This window comes from Nothobranchius furzeri, chromosome 13 (assembly GCF_043380555.1).
Source record: "Nothobranchius furzeri strain GRZ-AD chromosome 13, NfurGRZ-RIMD1, whole genome shotgun sequence".
In the NCBI taxonomy this organism is placed as follows: domain Eukaryota; kingdom Metazoa; phylum Chordata; class Actinopteri; order Cyprinodontiformes; family Nothobranchiidae; genus Nothobranchius; species Nothobranchius furzeri.
The window spans coordinates 56,897,422-56,922,212 of NC_091753.1; the positions used below are offsets into that span (position 1 = coordinate 56,897,422).

General features: G+C 46.3%; 1 protein-coding gene across 4 annotated transcripts in view; it reads left to right on the forward strand.

Moving 5' to 3' along the window:
• Positions 1-24,791, forward strand: part of plekhg2 (pleckstrin homology domain containing, family G (with RhoGef domain) member 2) — a 63,417-nt gene that overhangs the window by 20,388 nt on the left and 18,238 nt on the right. For 2 of the 4 annotated variants that reach the window (XM_070543653.1, XM_070543652.1), the window contains 2 exons: positions 5,780-6,279; positions 11,470-11,570. In XM_070543653.1, the coding sequence (XP_070399754.1) occupies positions 5,780-6,279; positions 11,470-11,570 (601 nt within the window). The other 2 variants (XM_070543654.1, XM_054742338.2) reach the window with 2 other exon arrangements.

The window sequence follows — 24,791 nt, forward strand, 5'->3', positions numbered from 1 at the left end:
TCGCTCCTCTCTTCACTCGGGTGTCCAAAACATACGGCCGCAGGTCAGATGATACGACTACAAAATCTATCATCGACCTGCGACCTAGGCTGCCCTGGTACCAAGTGTACCGATGGGCATCCTTATGTTCGAACATGGTGTTCATTATGGCCAAACTGCGGCTTGCACAGAAGTCCAATAACGAAGCACCACTCGAGTCCAGATCAGGCCAATCGCACCCCTCCAGGTCATGAAGTCCCCCAGCAGGACAATGGAGTCCCCTGATGGAGCACTATCTAGCACTCGTCCCAGGGACTCCAAAAAGGGTGGGTACTCTGAACTGATATTTGGCCCATAAGCACAAACAACAGTCAGGACCTGTTCCCCGACCCGAAGGCGCAAGGAAGCTACCCTCTCGTCCCCCGGGGTAAACCCCAACACACAGGCAGAGAGTCTCGGGGCTAACAAAAAGCCAACCCCAGCCCTCCGCCTCTCACCCGAAGCAACAAGCAAAGGAGAGTGTCCAACCCCTCTCAAGGACTTGGGTTCCAGAGCCAATGCTATGTGTCGAGGTGAGTCCGACTACATCTTGCCGGTACCGCTCAACCTCTGCCACAAGCTCCTGCTCCTTCCCCGCCAGCGAGGTGACGTTCCATGTCCCAAAAACCAGTTTCCTTGTCCGGGGATGGGACCGCCAAGGCTCCCGCCTTGGTCTGCCACCCGATCCACGCTGCACCGGACCCTTCATGTTCCTCCTGCGGGTGGTGGGTCCACAGTTGGATGAGACCATGTATCCAGTTTGGGCTGGGCCCGGCCGGGCCCCATGGGCGAAAGCCCGGCCACCAGGCTCTCATTCATGGGCCCCAACCCCAGGCCTGGCTCCAGGGTGGGACCCCGGTAGCCCTCCGGGCCTGGTACTCCGACTCTTTGAATTTGCATCCATGAAAGATTAGTTTTATTGTTATTAGTTAAAGGGTTTTGTTATATTTTGTGTTTTTAGTCGGTTTATCTGATCCATTGTTTTGTTGTTCTTTTATTTGACCCAATGCTTTTTTATGCTTTAATGATCTGTGAAGCGTCTTGGTGGCATGCATTTTTCCTTTAAGGCACTCTATAAATAAAAGTTGAGTTGAGTTTGTGTTTAAAAGTTAGCTTTTATTGCAGATTTGCTGTTGCAGCTTTAATCAACTCAACCGTGATGTAAACTGTGGAGTTAACACGGATGATCTGGGCCTCCCTTCATGCTCTTATTTTGACAAGTCGCTCTGCAGCGTTCCTGTTCCAGAAGAAGAAAAATAAAAGCATTTTGTTTTCCAGCTCATGGAATTATCAGTTTAAATAACTGTCGTGTGTCTTTCTCTATAATGGAGCTCCTAGACTTTCAGAGGCGGAGGTACTCAAAGGTTGCGGGATGAAAACCCTCCAGAGCCCTTCAGTCACTCGGGTTATCAGCAGTATGGCCCTCTAATTCCAAGGTTTGGGTTTGATTCTCTCCAGAGTGGATGCTTGTTACCGTCACACACACACACACACACACACACACACACACACACACACACACACACACACACACACACACACACACGCATGAAGGAGCTTTTAAAAGTTTTCAAAATCTGTTTAAATGTCAAAACGAATTGTCGTTTTCTCAACAAACCCTCTGAGTCCAAAAGCAACTCAGAGCTGTGACTTCCTGTCGCCAAAAGGCCCAACACACACACACACACACACACACACACACACACACACACACACACACACACACACACACACACACACACACACACACACACACACACACACACACACACACACACGCTCGTGTGTGTGTTTCTGTGTAAAAGTTATTTTCCTCTGGCTTAACGGTTCAAACACGGGGGGGGGGGGGGGGGGGGGATGTATATGTGTGTGTGTGTGTGTGTGTTTGTGTACAGGAAGTTGAATGCACCGTGGAGATAAAGTGTAGCGCTGAACAATGTTTCTGTTGCAGCAAACACAGTCGAACCATAAAAGGTTCAGCAGATCTGCTGATTAAAACCAAAGAAAAGAAGGAGGCAGAAAATGGAGAGAACGCCCAAGATAAGAGAGAGAGAGAGAGAGAGAGAGAGAGAGAGAGAGAGAGAGAGAGAGAGAGAGAGAGAGAGAGAGAGAGAGAGAGAGAGAGAGAGAGAACGGAAGGAACAAAGGAAAGGAGAACGTGTTTTAATTAGGACAAAGTTGTGTTTTAATCACAGCAGAGCTACAGACTTGGTGATTTACAGATGCCAGCTGAATCAGCTGGGACTCGAACGCTCGGACTACCTTCTCTTTGGGTAAAAGTTCCTTGTGCAACCCACTGCAGCACAGAGCCGACCCCTCTAGACTCTTAGACAAATAACATCTGAAGCACCTCCAGCAGAATCAGATCACTTTAGAAGTATTTGTCTTCTGGTCTGCTAAATCTTTCCTCTAACTCTGACTCGTCTGATCCCTTCAGAACATTCTGGACTTACCTGAAATGTCCTCAGACATACAGAAACTTTGGTTTGGACCGACTCTTAGTATCCATGCTTACTGACCCGCTTCGGCAGAAACAGGAACCACATTTAAAGCAACAGTAGACACAGGTGAGACTCTAATTATTAGATTACCGTGCTAAAGTTGATCCATCTCAGCAATTCTACTTAGACTGAGAGACCGTTTAAAGTTAGTTTATTAACACAACAAGAGTCGTCTGAGGGCTGTTCTGGTCGGGTCCATATTCAGTTCAGTCTGTGAGGAAGAAAGAGATAAAGGTGTGTTCTGTCAGCGCACAAGGTGATGGAAATGACACAAGTGTGTTCATCAAACCACATCCTGTTTCCTTAAACACACACACATGTGCACACGCACACACTTACACACACACGCATGGGCACACCCAGGGGCAGATTAAGGACTGAGGAAGATCCGGGGCTCAACACACACACACGCGCGCGCACACACACACACACACACACACACACACACACACACACACACACGTGCACACACAGGCACATACACACACTCACACACTTGCACACACACTCACGTGCACACACAGGCACATACACACACTCACACACTTGCACACACACTCACGTGCACACATAGGCACATACACACACTCACACACTTGCACACACACTCACGTGCACACATAGGCACATACACACGCTCACACACTTGCACACACACTCACGTGCACACATAGGCTCATACACACTCACACACTTGCACACACACTCACATGCACACATAGGCACATACACACGCTCACACACTTGCACACACACTCACGTGCACACATAGGCACATACACACACTCACACACTTGCACACACACTCACGTGCACACATAGGCTGATACACACACTCACACACTTGCACACACACCCACGTGCACACATAGGCACATACACACACTCACACACTTGCACACACTCACGTGCACACATAGGCACATACACACACTCACGTGCACACATAGGCTCATACACACACTTACACACTTGAACACACACTCACGTGCACACATAGGCTCATACACACACTCACACACTTGCACACACTCACATGCACACATAGGCACATACACACGCTCACACACTTGCACACACACTCACGTGCACACATAGGCTGATACACACACTCACACACTTGCACACACACTCACGTGCACACACAGGCACATACACACACTCACACACTTGCACACACACACTCACATGCACACACAGGCACATACACACACTCACATACTTGCACACACACTCACCTGCACACACAGGCACATACACACACTCACACACTTGCACACACACTCACCTGCACACACAGGCACATACACACACTCACACACTTGCACACACACTCACGTGCCCACATAGGCACATGCACACACTCACATACTTGCACACACACTCACGTGCACACACAGGCACATACACACATGCACTCACACACTTGCACACACACTCACGTGCACACATAGGCACATACACACACTCACACACTTGCACACACACTCACGTGCACACATAGGCTGATACACACACTCACACACTTGCACACACACTCACGTGCACACACAGGCACATACACACACTCACACACTTGCACACACACACTCACATGCACACACAGGCACATACACACACTCACATACTTGCACACACACTCACCTGCACACACAGGCACATACACACACTCACACACTTGCACACACACTCACGTGCCCACATAGGCACATGCACACACTCACATACTTGCACACACACTCACGTGCACACACAGGCACATACACACACTCACACACTTGCACACACACTCACGTGCCCACATAGGCACATGCACACACTCACACACTTGTACACACTCTCACATGCACACATATGCAAATTCACACACTCACACACTTGCACACACTCACAGGCACATACACACACTCACACACACATTTCAGAGCTAACAACAGGAAATCAACGGTTCTTTTTATTCTAAGTCTGTGTCTGACGGACTTCATTGAGTCATTAACGACAACCAATGGATCGATGCAACATCTGGACCAACAGACACACACACTCTCACACACTCTGACAACACTGAACGCAGTAAGTAAACCTCTGCAGCGTCTCTGTCTGTTTTCTGATATGATTTGACTCATTTTTCTGGTTTTTGTTCCTGTTTTCTCTTATAAAGGATGCAGAGTTTTGTAATTAAATCGTAAAACAAGCTTTTGATTTTAGGCTTTACTGAATCAGTTGGAAAACTTCTTGCTGCTTTTGCCAAAGGTGGAAGTTACTTGTTGTTTCTCAAGTTTTCTTTCTGTTGAAGAAAGTTTTAATTTATATGCTGGAAGAAAAGCAAAAATAAAAACAGTGTCAAAGGCCTTTGACGGGTCAATAAAAAGTGCTTTTTATCAAGAGCAACAAGGATGTCATTGGTCCGCTTTGTAGCTGCAGTGATGGTTCTGCGCTGTTTTCTGAAACCTGATTGCAGACGTGAGAGAAGGTCATTTGAATATCAAAAGTCTTTCAATTGTTGACTTACTAGGGTCTCTAGAATTCTTGCCAGGACACACAGATTAGACCCTGAATGGTCTGATCCTTTATGTGACTCAGGGGGAGGGGCTTACAGGTGTTAAAGGTGTACAAGCAATCTCTTTTGCACTTAGCTAAATATGTGATTTTCTCTCAGGGGTAAAAAGTCAGTTTTGTAACAAAAAGAGGAACAGTTTCTGGGCCTGAGGTGAGGAGATGCTCTGTTGGACACACTTCCTGTTTGCAGTGACAGACGGTGCGTTTACGGTCCTACTGAGAACAGACTGAGGTTTTATTTACATTTGTTGGAGTTTTCTGGTGAGTTTTGATAGTGGTTGTTTGAATTAAGGCTGACTGTTTGTTCTGAAGGGTTTGTACTCACTTGATTGATTATTTTAATGGCGCAGGATGTTAACTCTGCTGATGGCAGAGTCAGCCTGGTTCTCGCTTCTCATTTCCTGTTTATTCATTATCAACGGTGACCAAATTTTTAAGACAAAAACACCTCTTTAAGTTGTTTAGACTAATTTTTTTAAACTTCTTCCAGCTGTGAACAGTGGCTGATTAATGGTGTTTCCTAAAGGTGTTCCACAGGGTTTAGTCCTCAGTCCTCTTAGATTCTGTTTTTGCATTACTGTAATTTCAAACATGTTTGTAAGTCACAATATCAGATATGATGAAGAGCCTTGATTTAAATCTGATGACTGATGGAGGAAATAGAACTAGCTTGATCGGCCATGTCCTGTTTCTCTCTGCAGCCTCCAAGCGTCCCTCATCGGTCTCATCCCTGAGCGGGATTGTGGGTAGGATGATGTCGACTGGGGATCGAGGAGCCTCATCCTCCTCCTGCACTTCGGTCAACACCATCTGCTCAGATGGCGAGCGCCCCGCCTCCTTCACCCTGTCCTCGTCCACCTCCTCCGTCTCCCTGCAGGATGCCTCCCACTCCTCCTCCTCTTCATCTTCATCACTTCCCTATGGTGCCGTTCCAGCCTACAACACCTCCTCCTCATCCTCCATGCCAAAGAGGAATGACTCTGACATCAGTCTGGACCTCACCCCCCTCATAACACCACAAGGAGGAGGAGGGGTTGCAAAGGTGATGGGAGCAGGCCACGCCCCTAATGGACATGTGTCCAATCCGGTGGCAGTGACGGCGGTGGCCAGGCCCAGGCAGCTTTCCCGTCTGGACAGAGTGGTTCTGGAGATTGTAGAGACAGAGCAGGCCTACGTCAGAGACCTGAAGAGCATCGTGGAGGTAAGAAGTCAGGGGGAACTACTCAGCTTGACAGAGCTGATGAGAAAGAAGCAACTGGTCTGAGATCTGTGGTAACTTTTGCTCCTACTAAATCTGCAGCCAGTGTTAGCAGTTGCCATGGTTACCCATTTATTTTTTAAAGCATCAGTCCTGTTTGGCGTATCACGATGCAGCAGGGATCTACGGGAAGGACAAACACACCGGCACATACCTGCGTGTGTGTGAGTGAGTGTGTGTGTGTGTGTCACAGAGCTGCCAGCTGATTTACTGCCCAGGTGTGCACCCCCCAGGCCAGTTTACATGTGTCTGTCTCCTCCTCCTGTTGCGACATCGCTGAGCTCACACCTCCTGCTCTGACTCTGGGTTTTAGAAGCTTTGATGTGAAGAAAATGTCACCTTTGACCTCTTCATACTTCACTCATTTTATGTTGTAATTTTAGTTTCCAAGACAGTTTGTCGCGGTTCGTCGTGCCGTCCTAGAACCCGTGAGCTGGTCTGATCGGTGTTTCCTACAAAAACACAGCTGCATTACATGTAGCTCCTGCCGAATGCGTGTGGATCTTTTCTGTGTTTGTGAGGATTTGTCAGCCGTAAAATAGTCAAAAAGTCATTTTTAGGGTATTGAACACACAAACATACTGCTGTATGCGTATCATCACAGCTAGCTATGCGTCAGCATGGTGACGCTCGCTGCACCTGCATCTATTCCACCTGCTGGTCAGACATTCCTGCTGCTGATGTGGAGAACCCTCCCTCCTCCTATGGTCTCTGTGGTTGCCGATGTACAGCTTCAGGTTGTGGTCCTGATGGTCTTCTCGGTCCTCTACCAGGCCATGTGAAAATCTGAATCTGAATATTTGCTTCACTTTTTGACATCTGGATGCAACTTTCAAGCCTTTCATCAAGTAAAAAAAAATCTGATTTTATAGAAAAACGATTGTTGGATCATTCATCGCTGGTTCAGGTGGAGACGTCTGATCGCAGTCAAACATTGTTTTGAAGTAAAATGCAGAATTTACTGCGGCTTTCATCCTCTGCCAACTCTCTCTATCACACACACACACACACACACACACACACACACACACTGAGGCTGTCAGCCCCATCAGCTGTCTGTCAGTCAGCAGACAAACCTCCTGCTCTCCTCTTCATCACCACATCCTTCCTCTTTGCTAGCCAACCCCACCTCTGAGGTCTCCTCCAGCCTCATGACTCCAGACTAACCGCGGGCCCGATGCTGATTATTAAAACATAAACGAGCAAATCATTTCCCGTTTACTTCCTCGGCCTCGTTGTGCAGCGAATAAACATTTTACAGCTGTATTTAGAGCTTTTTATTATGAGTACGGATCAGATTAGTCCAGTTAAGGATGGGCTGGTTTTGTCTCGGTCTGGTTCTGATCCGGTTACAGTCAGAGTGACATCAGTCAGGAAAGACAGGAATTTGATTCAGTTGTTAGTGGAGCAAAGCTAAAACACCCAGAGGCCAGGAAGTATTTAGAAATAATGCCATGAAACAGTCACTAACAACACAAAACATGTAATCTAATAAGTTAATGCCTGATGTCTGACTTTAAACCGAATATTAAAGGATGCTGATGAAACTAACGGAGTTTTATATCCACAGTGAGCCCAACGGAGACGTTATTGGCAATAACAAAATGGTAAATGGCCTGTATTTGATATAGTGCCTTCTAGAGTCCTGGAACCCCCCAAGGCGCTTTACAACACAATCAGTCATTCATCCATTCACACACACATTCATACACTGGTGGGGATGAGCTACGATGTAGCCACAGCTGCCCTGGGGCGCACTGACAGAGGCGAGGCTGCCGAGCACTGGCGCCACCGGTCCCTCCGACCACCACCAGCAGGCAACGTGGGTTAAGTGTCTTGCCCAAGGACACAACGACAGCGACAGACAGAGCGGGGCTCGAACCTGCAACCTTCCGATTACAGAGCGAGCTCTTAACTCCTGTGCCTCCGTCACCCGGTGAAAATCTAATAGATCTGTAAGAAAAACTGTGAGAAATGAATGAAACACTCCTTTCATGTATTGTCCTATGGCTCCACAGGCCGGCTCAGGCTAAGTTCTGGTTCAGTTCTGCCAGCTGGGACACAAAGATGTGGCTCCATCTGCAAAACATCTTATTTCAGTCTTCTTAGAGAAGCAGCAATCCCAGAATTCCTGTGTCCATGATCTGTGTGTGTGTGTGTGTGTGTGTGTGTGTGTGTGTGTGTGTGTGTGTGTGTGTGTGTGTGTGTGTGTGTGTGTGTGTGTGTGTGTGTGTGTGTGTGTGTGTGTGTGTGTGTGTGTGTGTGTGTGTGTGTGTCCCCTGTAATGAAAGCCTCTGTTCCTGCTGCTCCTGAGGTTTTTCCAGGTCTGGTTTTGATTCAGGCAACATGATGTCAGACTCACTTGGAATCTGAACCAACGACCAGAAGAGTTGTGTGTGTGTGTGTGTGTGTGTGTGTGTGTGTGTGTGTGTGTGTGTGTGTGTGTGTGTGTGTTTAATGACAAAGCAAACATGAGGAAGAAGATCTCCTCTTCATCATGGCTCCCCTACAGACTGGTTCTTCTGCAGCTTGACAGACTCACCATAGTTTAAATGTTTTTGTGTCTCTGTGTGTTTTGTGTGCCTGACTGTGAGAAATGTTTCCCTTTGAGACGAAAACAACCCTAAAACTCCTCCTCCGGGTTCAGCTCCTCATCCATAATCAGAATTCCCTTCTCAGACAACTAGCCTCCTGCAGGAGGAGCCGCTGGGGTTGAAGAAACGCCGTAACGAGACTCGGACTCATTTTTTGTTTTGGGAGAGAAAAGTGAGCGACTGAGAGGATCGCTGTGCTGACCTGGAGCCAAGTGGGACAGGAAACAGGGGGGTGCAAGGGGGAAAAGGGTGGGACTCCAACCTGTGTGTGTGTGTGTGTGTGGGGGGGGGGGGGGGGGGGGGGGGGCATGGTGAAGAAAAGGACAAAATGTCACAGGAAGAGAAAAAACAAGAGGGAGACTAAGTTTGTTACCCAGAGATCAAAAAGCAAAATAAAATGAATTTTCACGTTCACCTCCATCCAGCCACTGCTCCTCCTCCTCCTCCGTGTCTCGGAACAAACCTTCTTCCTCATTCCTGCTGTCTTCTGTCCTTTATCCCAGCTGCTTTTCACTCATCTCTCCCATGATGCCCTGCAGCGCTTCCTGGTGCCTTTAGAAGGTGGTGAAAGTGATGATGGTGCTCATCATCATCTCAGCGATGGTCTGGGACAAGTTCAGGAGGAACAAGCAGATTTTAATGTGATTCTTTTTTACAACTTCGTGTTAAACTTCTGTCTCTTGTCTTCTGGACTCAGAATGAGTCTTCATCCTCTGGTTTCATGTCCCACGATAGAAAACTGCTGACCTAAGAGAGAGTTCCTTTAGAAGCTCAGGAACCTTTTACCTGACCGTCTACAGCTGGGGGTGGTGCTTAAAGCAGGGAACATCGGAGTGGTTAGACAAATAGTCTCCTGTAAGTCTGGATTCTGATAGGACTCAAACCCAAAAACCTTTGAACCACTCCTCCAGCCTGCTGTTCTTCATCAGAGCCTCATCACGTTGTTATCTCTGACCTCTGACCTGAGGCAGCTTCATCCAGATGTGAAGTTCAGGCTCTAAAATTCAGCTGGAGGTGGCTTATAGGTCTAATTTCCTTTTGTCCTGTTTGATACCAAAAGCTGGTTAAAGCTAATTTCTTTCCCTGGTCCAGCTGAGACAGATTTGGGAATTCTGTGAAACAGTTCGGAGAGCCACTGATCTCTTCATTCCAAAATGTGGACAAAGATGAAAAAACAAACGTCGTCTTCCTCCGCTTATCCGGGTCCGGGTCGCGGGGGCAGCATCCCAACTAGGGAGCTCCAGACCGTCCTCTCCCCGGCCACCTCCACCAGCTCCTCCGGCAGGACCCCAAGGCGTTCCCGGACCAGATTGGAGATGTAACCTCTCCAACGTGTCCTGGGTCGACCCGGGGGCCTCCTGCCGGCAGGACATGTCCGAAACACCTCCCCAGGGAGGCGTCCAGGAGGCATCCTGACCAGAGGCCCAAACCACCTCAACTGACTCCTTTCGATCCGGAGGAGCAGCGGTTCTACTCCGAGTCCCTCCCGAATGTCCGAGCTCCTCACCCTATCTCTAAGGCTGAGCCCGGCCACCCTACGGAGGAAACTCATTTCGGCCGCTTGTATCTGCGATCTCGTTCTTTCGGTCATTACCCAAAGCTCATGACCATAGGTGAGGATTGGGACGTAGATCGACCGGTAAATCGAGAGCCTGGCTTTCTGGCTCAGCTCCCTCTTCACCACGACAGATCGGCTCAGCGTCCGCATCACTGCAGACGCCGAACCGATCCGCCTGTCGATCTCCCGATCCCTCCTACCCTCACTCGTGAACAAGATCCCGAGATACTTAAACTCCTCCACTTGAGGTAGGACCTCTCGCCGACCCGGAGTTGGCAAGCCACAAAACAAAAAAAACAATAGAGCTGATGTGAGGTTCCTGTTTAAAACCTTTGCACTTTTCTGATTGATGTGAGAAACAGAATCAAGGCAGTAAAACAGTCCAGTTCCTGAACCCACGAGGATCAGCTTGGTTCTTCTGTTCCGATCATCTGGATCAGCACCAGGTTCCATACAGATCGGACTCAGACAACCATCATCTCTGTTCCATCTTCACTTCCTGTTTTTTTCCCCGAGCCGCTCCTGCTGCTCGGGTCGGCTCCGAAGCACAGGTGGTTTCCTGCTCTTGCTGTAAGCTGGGAGATGACGGGCTGGCTGCTTCTGCTGCAGCTTCACCTCCTCCTGATGCTGCAACACTGAGTAGAAGCATCAGGCAGATTCACTCAGTCATCAGTTTGGTTCACTTTAAGAGGAAATGTTCATTAACATTAGATAACGTAACACACACACACACACACACACACACACACACACACACACACACACAGCTTAACCTTCAGATTTTGATTTCAATCGGAGTTTGTGAGCATCAGGGTTGGAATAACAGCTGTTTCCTCCATTTGTGTCTTTGCCATCATTCCTCATTGGTTAAAGACCAAAAACACCTGCAGCAGCAGGAATGTGGAGCCAGATAACCCAGTTCGGCGTTCTCCACCAGCGTGAGGAAGAATCTTGTTCAGCATCCTCTCTGTTTTCCTGCAGGATTACTTGGGCTGCATCATCGACCGCGGTGCTCTTCCTCTGAAGCCGGAGCAGGTCAGCACGTTGTTCTGTAACATCGAGGACATCTACGAGTTCAACAGGTGAGTGGCCTTCTTCGGCGTGTTTCATCTGCTGGTTTTCACATGCTTGTTTTAAATCTGTGATTTGAAATGTTTTTTACAACACATGGCTCAGGGTTTAGCTGCCGGCTGCTTCAGATGTGAACAAAGTTTTATTTGAGTGTCAGAAGCAGGAAGTCCTGCAGCTCTGAGAAGCTGGAACGAGCAGAGCGAGGCTGGATCTGTTGATACTTTAGGTCAAAAGCCCTAATGTCAGCGTCCAGCAGCAGCTGCCCATTTCAGCTTCATGCTACTCTCACTGAGCAGCTTGGTTTGTTCTGCGTGAGTCTGAATGCTTTTATAACCTGCAGCCCAAAGACAGAGGATCTGAGGAGGAAGAGCTGGACATTTATGGAGAACTGATGAAGATCCTGAGCTATACTCTGAGTGGTGTGTGTATGTCCTGTTCAAGCAAAAATCCACTAAAGCTAAAAATAAATAAATACAGGCCAAAGAAATTGCCTAAAAGGTTTAAATAGATGCAAAATGATCAGAAAAAATACAAAGAACCAGATTATTCATGTTGTTCTGGAGGTAAAAAACCTGCTGCTGATTAAAAATGTGCCTCTGGTGATAAATTATAAAATAAGATTTAGATTTTATTTATTTGGTTGAGACAGTGCATGTTAATGACATCGACATATATGGACAATTCATTTCCATACGCTCCAATAATACGTTTTTGTGCTAAAATGGGAGGTGGCCACCACCGCCATTTTGACCGTGTCACAGGTTCCGTCAAGCCCAGACAATTCCACAAAAGGGAAGAGAGGAGGAGCTGAGGGTGGGGCTGTAAGGCTGGGATCAACTGACGACACCCGGTCGAACTAGCTACAAGCTAACCTGAAGCTAACCCAAAGCTAACGCAGAGTTGGGAGCTAAGCTAACGGAGGTAGCAACCTAGCTACAACCGGAGTTAACTGTGCACAACCTCTGAGTCAGAGATACGCCGGGCTGACCGCTGGGTAAAACCGGGTGGAACACAGAGGTCTCCGAGAGCTCCACAAGCCGATAGTGGGAACCCAGCTCCACCAACATGTTATATTTCAACCCATTTTCTAAAGTGCAGCATTATGTTAAATGCACTGGGTTTTACCCTATTACATTTAAATTTCATGGTTAAACAGTACATGTTAAAATCTAAGCTCAGCTCGGCAGTGACCTAAAATACATAAATATAATTTTACTTACCGAAAAATGAAGTGGAGACTCCTTGGACGCTCTATTAGTGCAATTAATGCCACAGCAAGTCATTTTGTCCAACAATTGCACAAAAATATCCAAACAAGAATACACACACACAGAGACTCAAAATCCCGGAACAGTTTCCAGGCCAGACCGAGGCTCTACTGAGGCCTTTCCACGGAGCTAGCTCTGTGGTCACGTGGGTCTGATGCTCATTAATTATACAGAATTTTAGGCTTTTAATACACTTAAACAGAAGATTGAGAAAAAAATTCACCCCCCTCAGAGTTGTCATGAGTGTAAACTAGATCATTTAACCCAAAAACATGTTCTGGTACCAGGCTGTAAACATGTTTATTTCTGCTGTGAAATTGGCATTTTTAACATGGGAGTCAATGAGGATTTGCTCACTTCTGACACCAGCCCCTAGTGGATGAGGGTGGAACTGCAATTTTTGGTACTTCCGGGTTGGGCTCAATTTTTGAGCCGCATTGTGGGGGCTTGGTTAATGAACATACATGAATAAAACAACATAAATGTAAACACACCAGATTATAGCCGAGGGCTAATTTCCATCTGTAGTCCCAAAGGGCCAGTTCGCACATGGGCCCAAGAAAGCAATTACATAAGAAAAAAATAGTACATTAAGACCATAACTCCACTTCTGTGTCACTAACAGAGATTCAAAAACATTAAAATGATTCCGCCTCTACAGATGCGTGCAATCTTGACCTGTCCATAACCAGCGTTTGACCCACGTCTTAAAGGAGCTGAATGTAGAACACTCTCATAGTCTGTGGGAGTCTATTCCACAAACTATGAGAGAGCCTCCAAGAGGCACCAGGATGCATCCCTGAGGATAGACAGGAATATAAACTCTCACAAATCTGGATTAAACTAAATGTTCTGGAATAAACTGTCTGGTGGACAAAATATTCTGAAAAAAACACTATAGCTCTGTAGTAACAGAAGCTATAAGCAATTATCTTACAAAGTAAAGTGTAATAACTAAGTATAGTGTGACTAGTAAAGGAATAGAGGTAACGTAGCAACCATAATGTGCTAATAAACCGTATATAACAAGTATTAAAGAGCAAGTCACCCCCTACAAGAGTATTACTCCACTCCCACTTCCTGTTTGAAAAATGTAACTAATTGTCATGAACTGAACTAAGACCCGTGAAGACGTCAAACACAGTAAAAATATATTTTAAAAAAGTCTTTATTTGAAGCAGAGTTACCAGAGTTGGGCGAGGCTGGGAACAGAGTCAGAGAGGAGGCGAGAGTCAAAACCAGATCGGACATGCAGATGCGGGGAACAGGCAAGGGGCGAGGTTGAGGACAGGCGAAGGTCGTGGAGGCAGGCAGAGTTCAGGCAGGGGTCAGGAGAAAAACGAGGTCCGGAGGCAGAGATCAGGCACTGAATGACTGGGTGGCTGGTTCTTTTGTAGGAGGGGGAACAGGTGTGAGTGATGAGCTGAGGAGACAGAAGCAGGTGAAGTGGATGAAGCAGATTGTGGTAGTCAGGGAAACATGGCTTGGCTGGGGCTTGATGATGAGACCAGGTGTGCTGCATGAAGGCAGAGGAGGGTGAAGGATTGGGAGACATGACACAAATGCTGTTGCCCAGCAGACCGAGAGGGCGGTGCCACTAACAAATATGCACACACACACACACACACACACACACACACACACACACACACACACACACACACACACACACACACACACACACACACACACACACACACACACACACACACACACAGGCTCACAACGACATTGTGACATCATATGGTACCAGCTAACATTCTAGAGTACCTCTTAGCCAATAGCGATGGCAGATTTAAATTAAAATGCAGTGCAGAGTTTTTACCCGACAACGGCGCAACACCAACAGTTTTAGGCAGAAAAGTTAATTTTAACTAAAATGCACTAAAGTACAAATCTATTGACTACACGTGTCTGCAGCACGATTCGACACGCATTTATACAGTTTATCAGAAATAAAAAGTTGATTTGGGGGTGACTTACTCTTTAAGTTAGCAGTGTACTTCTTAAAGATGCCAGCCAGATTGCTTTTAAATACTCGTGACAGAAGTTTCATATAAAGTCATTATTTTTTAAACCTGTGAAAGGCAATCAAATATAAGCCCCGCCCAACTGGACCAAGAAAGCCCCTGGGGCCTCATTCATCAAGCGTTCATGGAAACTGTCCTGTATTCCATCCTGCAAATGAAACCTAGAAAGTTCGTACAAATGGCCAAAATCCTGATTTATGAAACATGCGGTGGGCACTCGTGCATGTTCCTGAGCAATCGACTGATGATGAATCCCACCTGTGCATACCCAGGTCAGTGGCGGCGCCAGGGGGGCGCTAGGGGGTGCTATAGCTACCCCTGGATTATTCATTGCACCCCCAAGTAAATGTTAGATTTTTTTTTTACAATTTAAGTTTAATTTAACGTGTGGATGTGATAATATTTATCATACAAAACAAAAATAAATTTATGTTAACCTTTGAACTCATTTTCCACCTGTGAACGAGTGAAAGGTAGAGCTAGTGGTAAAATGGATCGTTTTTGTTGCCCACATTTCCACGGGTTCAGTCAGAAACGAATGAATGTTTGGAAGTGATCTCAGACCCACAAAAACCTACGGATCTGGATGAAGAGAGTCAACCCTCAACCGCCGCAGCAGTCCAGGGTTTTGCCGCTGGAAATGCTAACACTAACGTTAGCTAACTTTGCAACACTATAGATGGTTTTCTGTGTGGCTGTATGTGTTTATGATTTCATGGAAAAGTCAGTGATTGTTCATATGTTTATGATGTGTATTAATGATTGTTTCAGGTGTTGTTGAGGTGTTGTGCACATATGTGTATCTGCTAGTGTTGAAGGTGTTTTAGAGAACAATAGGTACGCACGACCACTTACTTCATAGCACCCGCAATAAAAAGACTAGCTCCTTCATAGCACCTGCAGAAAAACATTTCTGGAGTCGCCGCTGACCCAGGTGCTCATGTCTGTTCACTGTCATTTACATACAAAAACGTCCTCAATATCTGGTCACACCACAACTTCAGCTCACGAGGGGAATCCCTGTGTTCTTCCCAAATGGAAAAAGAAAAAAAAAACTTTATTGACAGCAAGATCGAGGCAATGGCTGTCCAAGTAGCAGAGAACTACACACCTTACAGAGGTTGAAAATACTGGCCATCTCTCAGTATGCATACTTGTCTGTACTTGTAAACTCACGTCCCTGTAAAACGTCATCAGCGACGGCCCAAGGACTGTTCCTGTCTTTTTACCGTGTCCTGTCTGGCTGTGAAACAATCAGAATTGTTCCACCAACGACATTCCACACAAACACACACTTAGGGCCTCGGGAGTGAGCACATTCAACGGCATTTGGCGGGGAGATTTCTCAGCCTCATCCCAGGTGCCGGTGCCCACTTCCAATTTTAAACTGCACTTAAACACCGAGGGCTGTGGGTGCAAGTGGGGTGGTGTGGTGGCATCAGCTGGCGTAGGCCAGACGATGCCTGCACTGCCCGCTCACCACAGCCATGGAATACACCCCATCAACACTAATACCATATTGGAGCAGGCGGAGGCAGACTAGAGGGTCTTAGCACACTTCTGTTGTCACTTGGCTTCCCAGGGCTGGAGGCTAGGAGGGAGATCTGGCTGTCTGTTTGGGGTCTGGGGTGGTGGGTTGCTGTGCTCAGCGTTGGGCGTGGGAGCCTGCTCAGCAGCACCCCAGCAGAAAGGGTCGAACTCTGGGAACCGGTGATGGTTGTACCCCATGTGCAGCAGTACATGAGGGAGGGAGTGTGTGACTGTGTTTGTGTATGACTGTATATGTCAGGTGGGGCCTTTGACTCCTCCCTTCTCCTGGGACTTCTTCTGATGACATAGATATTTGTCTCCCCTCTCCCTGCCACACCTGTTGTGGAGTGTGGTGCCTTGGTCTGCGTGGTTCGTGGCTCCCAGGTCAGGGAGTTTAAGAATTTTGGCGTCTGCCTGACCAATCCCGGTGGCTGCCTGGTGGGGTCTGGGTCCCTGGGCTCTGCTGGGTCCCCGGCGGGGGTGGTCGCCCCTGGGTCCCAGGTCGCTGGGTCCCGGGCTCGGCCGGCTAGGGGGTGGGAGGCTGCGGGCGGGCCTGTGGGTTTGCCGCTGATATCTCCTGGGACTCTACCAGCTGCTGGTTGTGGCCCCCCCCGGGGGGCGGGGGCTTTTCTGGTTGCAGTCCCCTTGGGGTTCCTGTGTTCTGGGGCAGCTCCTGGATCTCTGGGACTTGGAGCTCCCTCCGTCTCCTGCACAGCTTTAGGGGGCAGATCTGTGGTCCCTCACACTCTCTGTTGGACGCTCCTATAGAGAAACCTTACATAAACAAGCGCGTGTACACACACAGGTGCTCACAAGGTGCTCTCATAAGTATGGACTTGGGCACGTTCAACACATGTCTTAAGGCTATGGTGGGCATTTAATGCACTGTGATTTATTATCGTGTGATTGTTCAGTTAAACAATGTTGATTATATATTTCTTCATCAAGTTGACGCAGTGATAGCTTGATCTTGTTGTATTGTTGTTGTGTTTCTTTGTCTTTATTTTTCTTTTTTTCTCTTTCTGCAGGTCTAGAAGCAGACTCTTGTTCATTATTGTTTATTTTTGTGGAACCCTCCCCCCCCCTACCCCCCTCCTTTTTGTATCTTCCTTTCTCTTTCACCTCTGTCTCCGTGTCTGGTCAGAATTACAAAGCATTCAAAAACAATAACAATAAAGTTTTAAGTATCAGGCGTGACATTAAAAGCAGACGCTTTGATGCTCCACCTGAGAGTAAATCTGTAAGGCTTGTCACCAGCATTCAGACATTAGTCTGTTTGCTTCACAGCCAGACAGGACACGGGGGGGGGTGGGGAATGGCCATGGTCTGGACAGAGGAGAGATCCCTGTCAGAAATAAATGGAGTGTGATGGGTTTTCACTTATAGTTTGCATTTAAGGAGTTGTTTGGAAGATCTGTTTGGACTTTTTTTTTGTTGTTTAGACATTGTTGTCTGAGTTCAGAGCTGTCGCTCAGTTTGGTTACCTTGGTAACGCATGTGTGTTTGGGGAGCAGAGGAGGAGGTTTTGGTGGTTCTCATAGTCGTCAATGACTGAATAGAAACTGGAATCGGATTTGTGCTGTTTGTCAATTGCTCCGCAAAGATCTCAAATCACGGCATAGCTCCAGAAGGATCTTTTTCAAGCATAAGGAATGCCGCCATATCCTCCAATAACACAAAGTCAACAATGCCACAATGCTACATTCCCGTCGGTCACAGGCGTCTGTTATAGGGCCTAACACCAGTTATGTTGGGTAAAACTATTAGTGGATGAGGAACATGTGTGGATGACTGAGACCTTCTGCGCTGTCCCCCCTTCTACCACCAGATGCTCTTTGTATGCATGGTGTGAGATTTCTCTATATTTACAGTAAGAACATTTCTACCCAGAAGGACAAAATGGTGAGTACCACACAATGTGTAAAACCCCTCCACACACACATTACACACATATCTGATTGTAGGTAAAGTTGATGAATGAGGGCCCTGGAATCATTGAATCAAGTCATTTACAAACTGAAGAGAGAGTGTGTGTAAAAATTAGTGTGTGCGTGTGTGTGTGTGTGTGTGTGTGTGTGTGTGTGTGTGTGTGTGTGTGTGTGTGTGTGTGTGTGTGTGTGTGTGTGTGCGTGTGTGTGTGTGTGTGTGTGTGTGTGTGTGTGGAAGGGGACAGCTTTCAGAGCCTGGGAAGCAAGCTGGTAAAATATGTCACACACTCATAAGCACACACACGCACGCACTCACACACACACACAAACACACACACACACACACACACACACACACAGTTTTCATTCTTTCCATCTTCCTGCCGCGGGTCTCGTGGGAAATATTGTCTGAGAAAGAGACTGAACTGGTCCATGTTGGTCTCTGTGGAGCAGCAGCGATGCAGTCAACTGGATTTCAGCAGATGAACTTAATAAATTTTAAAACACACACACACAAGCACACACACACACACACACACACACAGAGCTGAGTGGTGTCATGTTGGAGTTATGCTGAATGATGTAGCCTCTCTGGCTCTGTTATGTCTACTAATATGGTACTGTACGTGTGTGTGTGTGTGTGTGTGTGTGTGTGTGTGTGTGTGTGTGTGTGTGTGTGTGTGTGTGTGTGTGTGTGTGTGTGACTACAGGAAGTGATGTCATATGTGAACTGAGAGGTTTATTAGCTGCTGAACTGTGTGACTATGCCAGTAAATTTAACTGATATATGAGAGGAACACCAGTTTGTATTGAAATAGTAATGTAGGGAAAGCCAAAAGGAACATATGTGTAAATACGTGTTTTAATTGCATTTTGGGTGCCTTGGAAAGTGCTATGTGAATACAATCTAATGCATTATGATGGGCTGAAATGACAATAATTACTCACTGACATGTTTTTGATTTGTTTTAATCAAGAACCCATCCGCTCCGTCTGACCATAAACCTTTCAGAACAACTGTCAGGCATCACTTGAGGGAAACTTTTACATTTTTTATTTTCTCCCTAATTCTTTTTATTAACATCTTTGACAGCAGCCGTGACATTCTGATAGACCGAATGGATCAGATAATAAAATCCGTAAAGTCTTTTTCTGAGTCAGGGACTCCAACGCACTTTAGTTTCACAATGTAAACACAACTGGCCTGGGCCCACTGACAGAAGAGAGGTTGTCCTACCCAGTTACCTCTGGTCCCTCTGACCACCATCAGCAGGCAAGGAGATAAGGGACTTTGTCCAAAGACACAAGGATTGACACAAATAGACCCTGGGTTTGAACTGGTTACAGGGCAAACTCCCAACCCATGATTCATCGTCTCCCCTAAATGGATCAGATATACCAGATGGATCTGATGAACGTAATGGTTCTAATGGATCCAATGGATCTGATTAACCTGATGGATCTAATGGATCTAATGGATCTGATGGACCTAATGTATATAATGGATCTGATGGATCCAGTGGATCTAATGGATCTGATGCATATAATGGATGTGATGGATCTGATTAACCTGATGGATCTGTTGGATCTAATGGATCTGATGGACCTGGTGGATCTAATGGATCTGATGGACCTAATGGATATAATGGATCTGATGGATCTGATGGATCTAATGGATGTGATGGATCTGATGAACCTGGTGGATCTAATGGATCTGATGGATCTAATGGATCTGATTAACCTGATAGATCTGATGGATCTAATGGATCTAATGGATCTGATGGATATAATGGATCTAATGCATGTGATGGATCTAATGGATGTGATGGATCTGATGAACCTGGTGGATCTAATGGATCTGATGGACCTGATGGATATAATGGATCTAATGGATGTGATGGATCTGATGAACCTGGTGGATCTAATGGATCTGATGGATCTAATGGATCTGATTAACCTGATAGATCTGATGGATATAATGGATCTAATGGATGTGATGGATCTGATGAACCTGGTGGATCTAATGGATCTGATAGATCTAATGGGTATAATGGATCTGATGGATCTAATGGATCTGATGGATCTAATGGATGTGATGGATCTGATGAACCTGATGGATCTGTTGGATCTGATGGATTTGATGGACCTTATTGACCTGTTAGACCTGGTGGAACTGTTACACTGGATGTACTTGATGGGCCTAGTGGATCTGATGCAGCTGATATACCTCAAGGACCTGTTGAACCGGATTGACTTGATGAGCCTGATATAAATTTACTGGATCTAATAGATTTGATGGACCTGATTGAGCTGTTGAACATGATAGATCTGATGAGCCTTACTGGTCTGATGGATCTGATAGATCTGATGGACCAGACTGACCTGACTGATTTGATAGAAGTAATGGATCTAATGTACTTGATGGACCTGATAAAGGACCAGGACTTCTATGTTAACTGGGGACTTTGGCTCATGTGAGAAGAACCTTGTTCAGGTGTTTTTATTGGGTTCTCCGGTGGTTCCTTCTTCCTCGGTGGTCTCTACAGGAAACCAATAAAAGCTCATTTGAGTGTGTTGCTCTTTAATTAGCCTCAAACCTTCAGCCAGGTGTTGTTGAGTTACAGACACCTCATCGGTTGCTATGGTGACAGACAGGTTTCTTGTTTTAAACAAAGCTGGAGGAACGTTAGTGCTGGATGAAAAAGAACTTTGACTCTCGGAACTGGGAAAATAATGCAGGAATGATGACGTTTAAAAGCCTGAAGCTGAGAAGGTCTGGATTGGATTCTAGTCATGTGAAGAACATTGGGACATCATCAGAGCTTGTTAGAACCGTGTTAAGCTCACTTCATCTGGCTGTAAAGGAGTGATTACAGGCTGCTTCAGCGCCAGCGGCTCCTGAAGAGAAATGAAACGCGGTGGCGCCACCCCGCCCTGGAGACACCTTAGTGTTCCTGTCGGGGTCGAGGCTCGGTTCAGTAACTCAAACACACCTGAACAGGTCGCTGCTGGCTCTGATTACGGGTGGGTCTGATGGAAACTTCCTCAGAGTGAAAGTTCGGAAGAAACAAAACAAAAGCCATCCTTATTAGCTTTAAGGAGGACCTCCTGCTCCAACCTGCATCTCCTCTTGACCCTCCCTTCAGCTCCACCATCTTTCTCCTCCTCCTGCTCCATCCTTCTGCTCTTCCTCCTGCCTTCTGTTCCCTCTTCTTGGCTCCTCCTGCTCCCCGTCTCCCCCCCCCCCCACCCCCACCCCCCAGTGGTTTAGTTAAGCAGCATTTCTCAGATGCCACAGAGTCAGCTGCTGTTAATCACTCTGCTAAACGGGCCTCTCTCTTTGTGGGAGGATGATGACCAGGACCGGCCCTGGAGTGTTTGGTTTGGGCCCAGCTTGCCGTGAGGTGGGGGGCGTTCTGGGGTTGGAGGTCACTGGGGTTGTGGAGCTGAGGTGAGCTTGTTTGTGTGGCAGTCCTGAGAACTGATGGGAGGTGATAGAAGGAGGTGTGAACATCCAGAACATCACAAACAGAAACACCAGAACTCAGCAGAGCCTTGAGATTACAGAAGGTAAACAGAACCCGGAGCGCTGCAGGCTAAAGGAACATCCTGAACCCTTCAGGTGACCTTTGAACATGGACCAATTCAGCTTGAGTCTGTGTGACCTTTGACCTGTGAACTGATTCCTGTGATTTTCCAGTGAAAGAACGTTCTCTCTCCTCTCTTCCATCTGACGGTACTCTCTCGCTCAATTTGGACAGCAGGTTCCTCCTTGTCCTCCTTCTCTTCTTCTGTGGTTTCTCAAAAAGAGCAAAAAACCCCAGAATTCCCTCTTCCTCTCCCACAATCCCCCACTAATGATGTCCGCCAGCCACAAAATGAGGGCTGACGCCAAAGAGAGCTGAAGTGGTGGAAGACTGAGAGGAAGAGCACAGTGTGTGTGTGTGCGTGCGTGCGTGCGTGTGTGTGTGTGTGTGTGTGTGTGTGTGTGTGTGTGTGTGTGTGTGTGTGTGTGTGTGTGTGTGTGTGTGTGTGTGTGTGTGTGTGTGTGTGTGTGTGTGTGTGTGTGTGTGATAATGAGAGACTTGTTTAGAGCTTGTTAACTAAGAATGCAGTGAGAGTCGTGTGGTGGAACCTCCTCTGATGAGTGTTGGTCTGGAATCCAGCGTGGTGTCTCCTCTTCAGTCGTCCCTCTGTCTTCGTCTCTCCGTCTCTGCCTCCAGCCGTCTCAACTCTGCTGAAGCCACAGATGATCTCAGCGTTGATTTTACTCATCGTCTCAACAAATGAAAGGGTTTGATAAAAGGCTCCAACAGAAGCAGGTGGTGTCATGGTCTGTGCCTGCATCTCCCCTCATGTGTCTCCTTGTGTCCTCCATTCGTTCTCTAGGTGCTCCTTCTGTGTCCTTGCGCCCTCATGTGTCATGTCTGCGTCTTCCTCATGTGTCTTCTGGTTTTCCCTATTTGCCCCTAGATCTCCAGCCCTCTAGGTTTCTCAAGTCATTTCCTTTAGTTACAGCCTTTCATGATTTAGTATGTTTTTCCCATCAGTGTTTATTATATCTCTCCCCCCTCCCTTTGAATTGTAGTTATGTTTCCTGCTCTTTTGTATGAGGTTTTATTCTTAGGTCAAGTTAGTTTCTCCCCTGATTAGTCATTGCCTTCACCTGGTCCTCCTCCCACACCCCACACACCTGCAGCTCATCTCCCTCTCATCCTCCCTGTGTATTTAAGCCCTGTCTTGTCTCCTGTGTTTTTGGTCTCTAGTTTTTGGACTGCCTTTGGATTTATTTGCTCCCAACCTTTTGGATCTATTTTATTTTTTGTCTCCTTCAATAAAGGATTTTTTCTTATATCTACTCCTGCCACGTGTCCTCCTGGGTATCTGCATATTTGGGTCCTAAACATCCCTGGAATGTGACAGGTGGATTCTCTCCATAAACAAATATTCATTTAACACAGCTAAAATGTAAAACTTAGTTGTTTTCATTTTTATTCATCTATTCTGATATTGTAAGACATCTTACCTTAAACATGTAGCTCAGCCTCCTGGGAGAGGCTTCAGCTTCTGAAGATGTTTGAAAAATGAATCTTTAATATTTATTCATATTTTATGTGAGAAAATATTGAAATTTATCTCCGTCATTATTTTTATAATAAGTTATGTTTTATTCTGCCACAAACAGACTCATGAGTTCATTTTTAAACGTCAAATCAGGGGTTTATTTATTTATTTATTGAATTCACTGAGCTGGATCGGGTTCCAGGAAGTTAAAACACAACTCTACAGGGAAATGACGGATGTGATGCAACAGTTTGTGTCAAGAAGGCAAGCGTACACACACACACGCAGACACGCACACACACACACAGCCTATGAGGCTGAATCAGATAAATGAGACGATTGCTCACTTTGAATTTCAGAAATAAAATCTTGTTTTTATCTGATGCAGAAACGACCAAAAGGAGAAAAAGTAAAAGTAAAATGAGCTATTAGTGTTTTTAACCTGCATTGTTGTTCTTGTCATGTTAAACCTCATGTCACGCTGATGACCTCGGATGTATGTGTGTGTGTGTGTGTGTGTGTAACTTTCACCCTGCTGTCAGGTTAAAATAACAACCTCAGTAAGAACAATCAGTTTCCTTTTTCCACAAAAACTCCCATTTTCATCATGATTCACTTTTTTTCCAAACTGATTTCGATCAGGTTTCAAACATCCGTGAGTCAGAGAAATTTCCCCGGGTTCTTCTGCAGAATTACGACATAATTTAATACAAATCTGCACATAAATAGCAGATATGCTGAGGAGGAGAGCTCAGGTTTCTCTCTGACCTCAGAAACATGGTATCAGGATGAAACAGGCAAAAAAACAAAAAACAAAACAAAAGTGAACAAACATCAGGACAAAAAACAAATCATGCAAATGTTTTTTTTTGCACATCTGGAAAACCGAAGATCTCTGAGGAGATCCTCACAGAACTCCTGAACAACAAAATATTTAAAACTGCAACTGAAACGAATTAATTTGGTTTAACATCTTTAAGACTTCATCAGAAACTCTAGCAGCTCTGAGCTGATAAACTCTTCCTGACAGGACGTGATGAAGAAGAGTAATAGGAAGAAGTGTTGATCTGTGGGGTCATGCTTCTTTTCAAACACACAAACATGAAGATGGTTTCTATGGAAACGGAGAACATTCACTGACCTGAATCAGATTTGTTTGAGCTGACGAGTTCAAAATAAATAATCAGCCAAACTAGTTTGATCAGATAAATCGTTACCAGCTCTCGTGGTTTTGGTTCTATAATGATCCACACGCTGCTGGACGTTCTGATGATAAACCAACTAGGGGTTGTATGAACTAGTCGACTAGTCGACCTCACTGCTCTGTAGTGACTTTTTATGCCTGTAATCGACTAGTCGCTCTCACGTGATAATGACAAGATGCAGTCCTCGGAAAAGACAGCAGGTGGCGA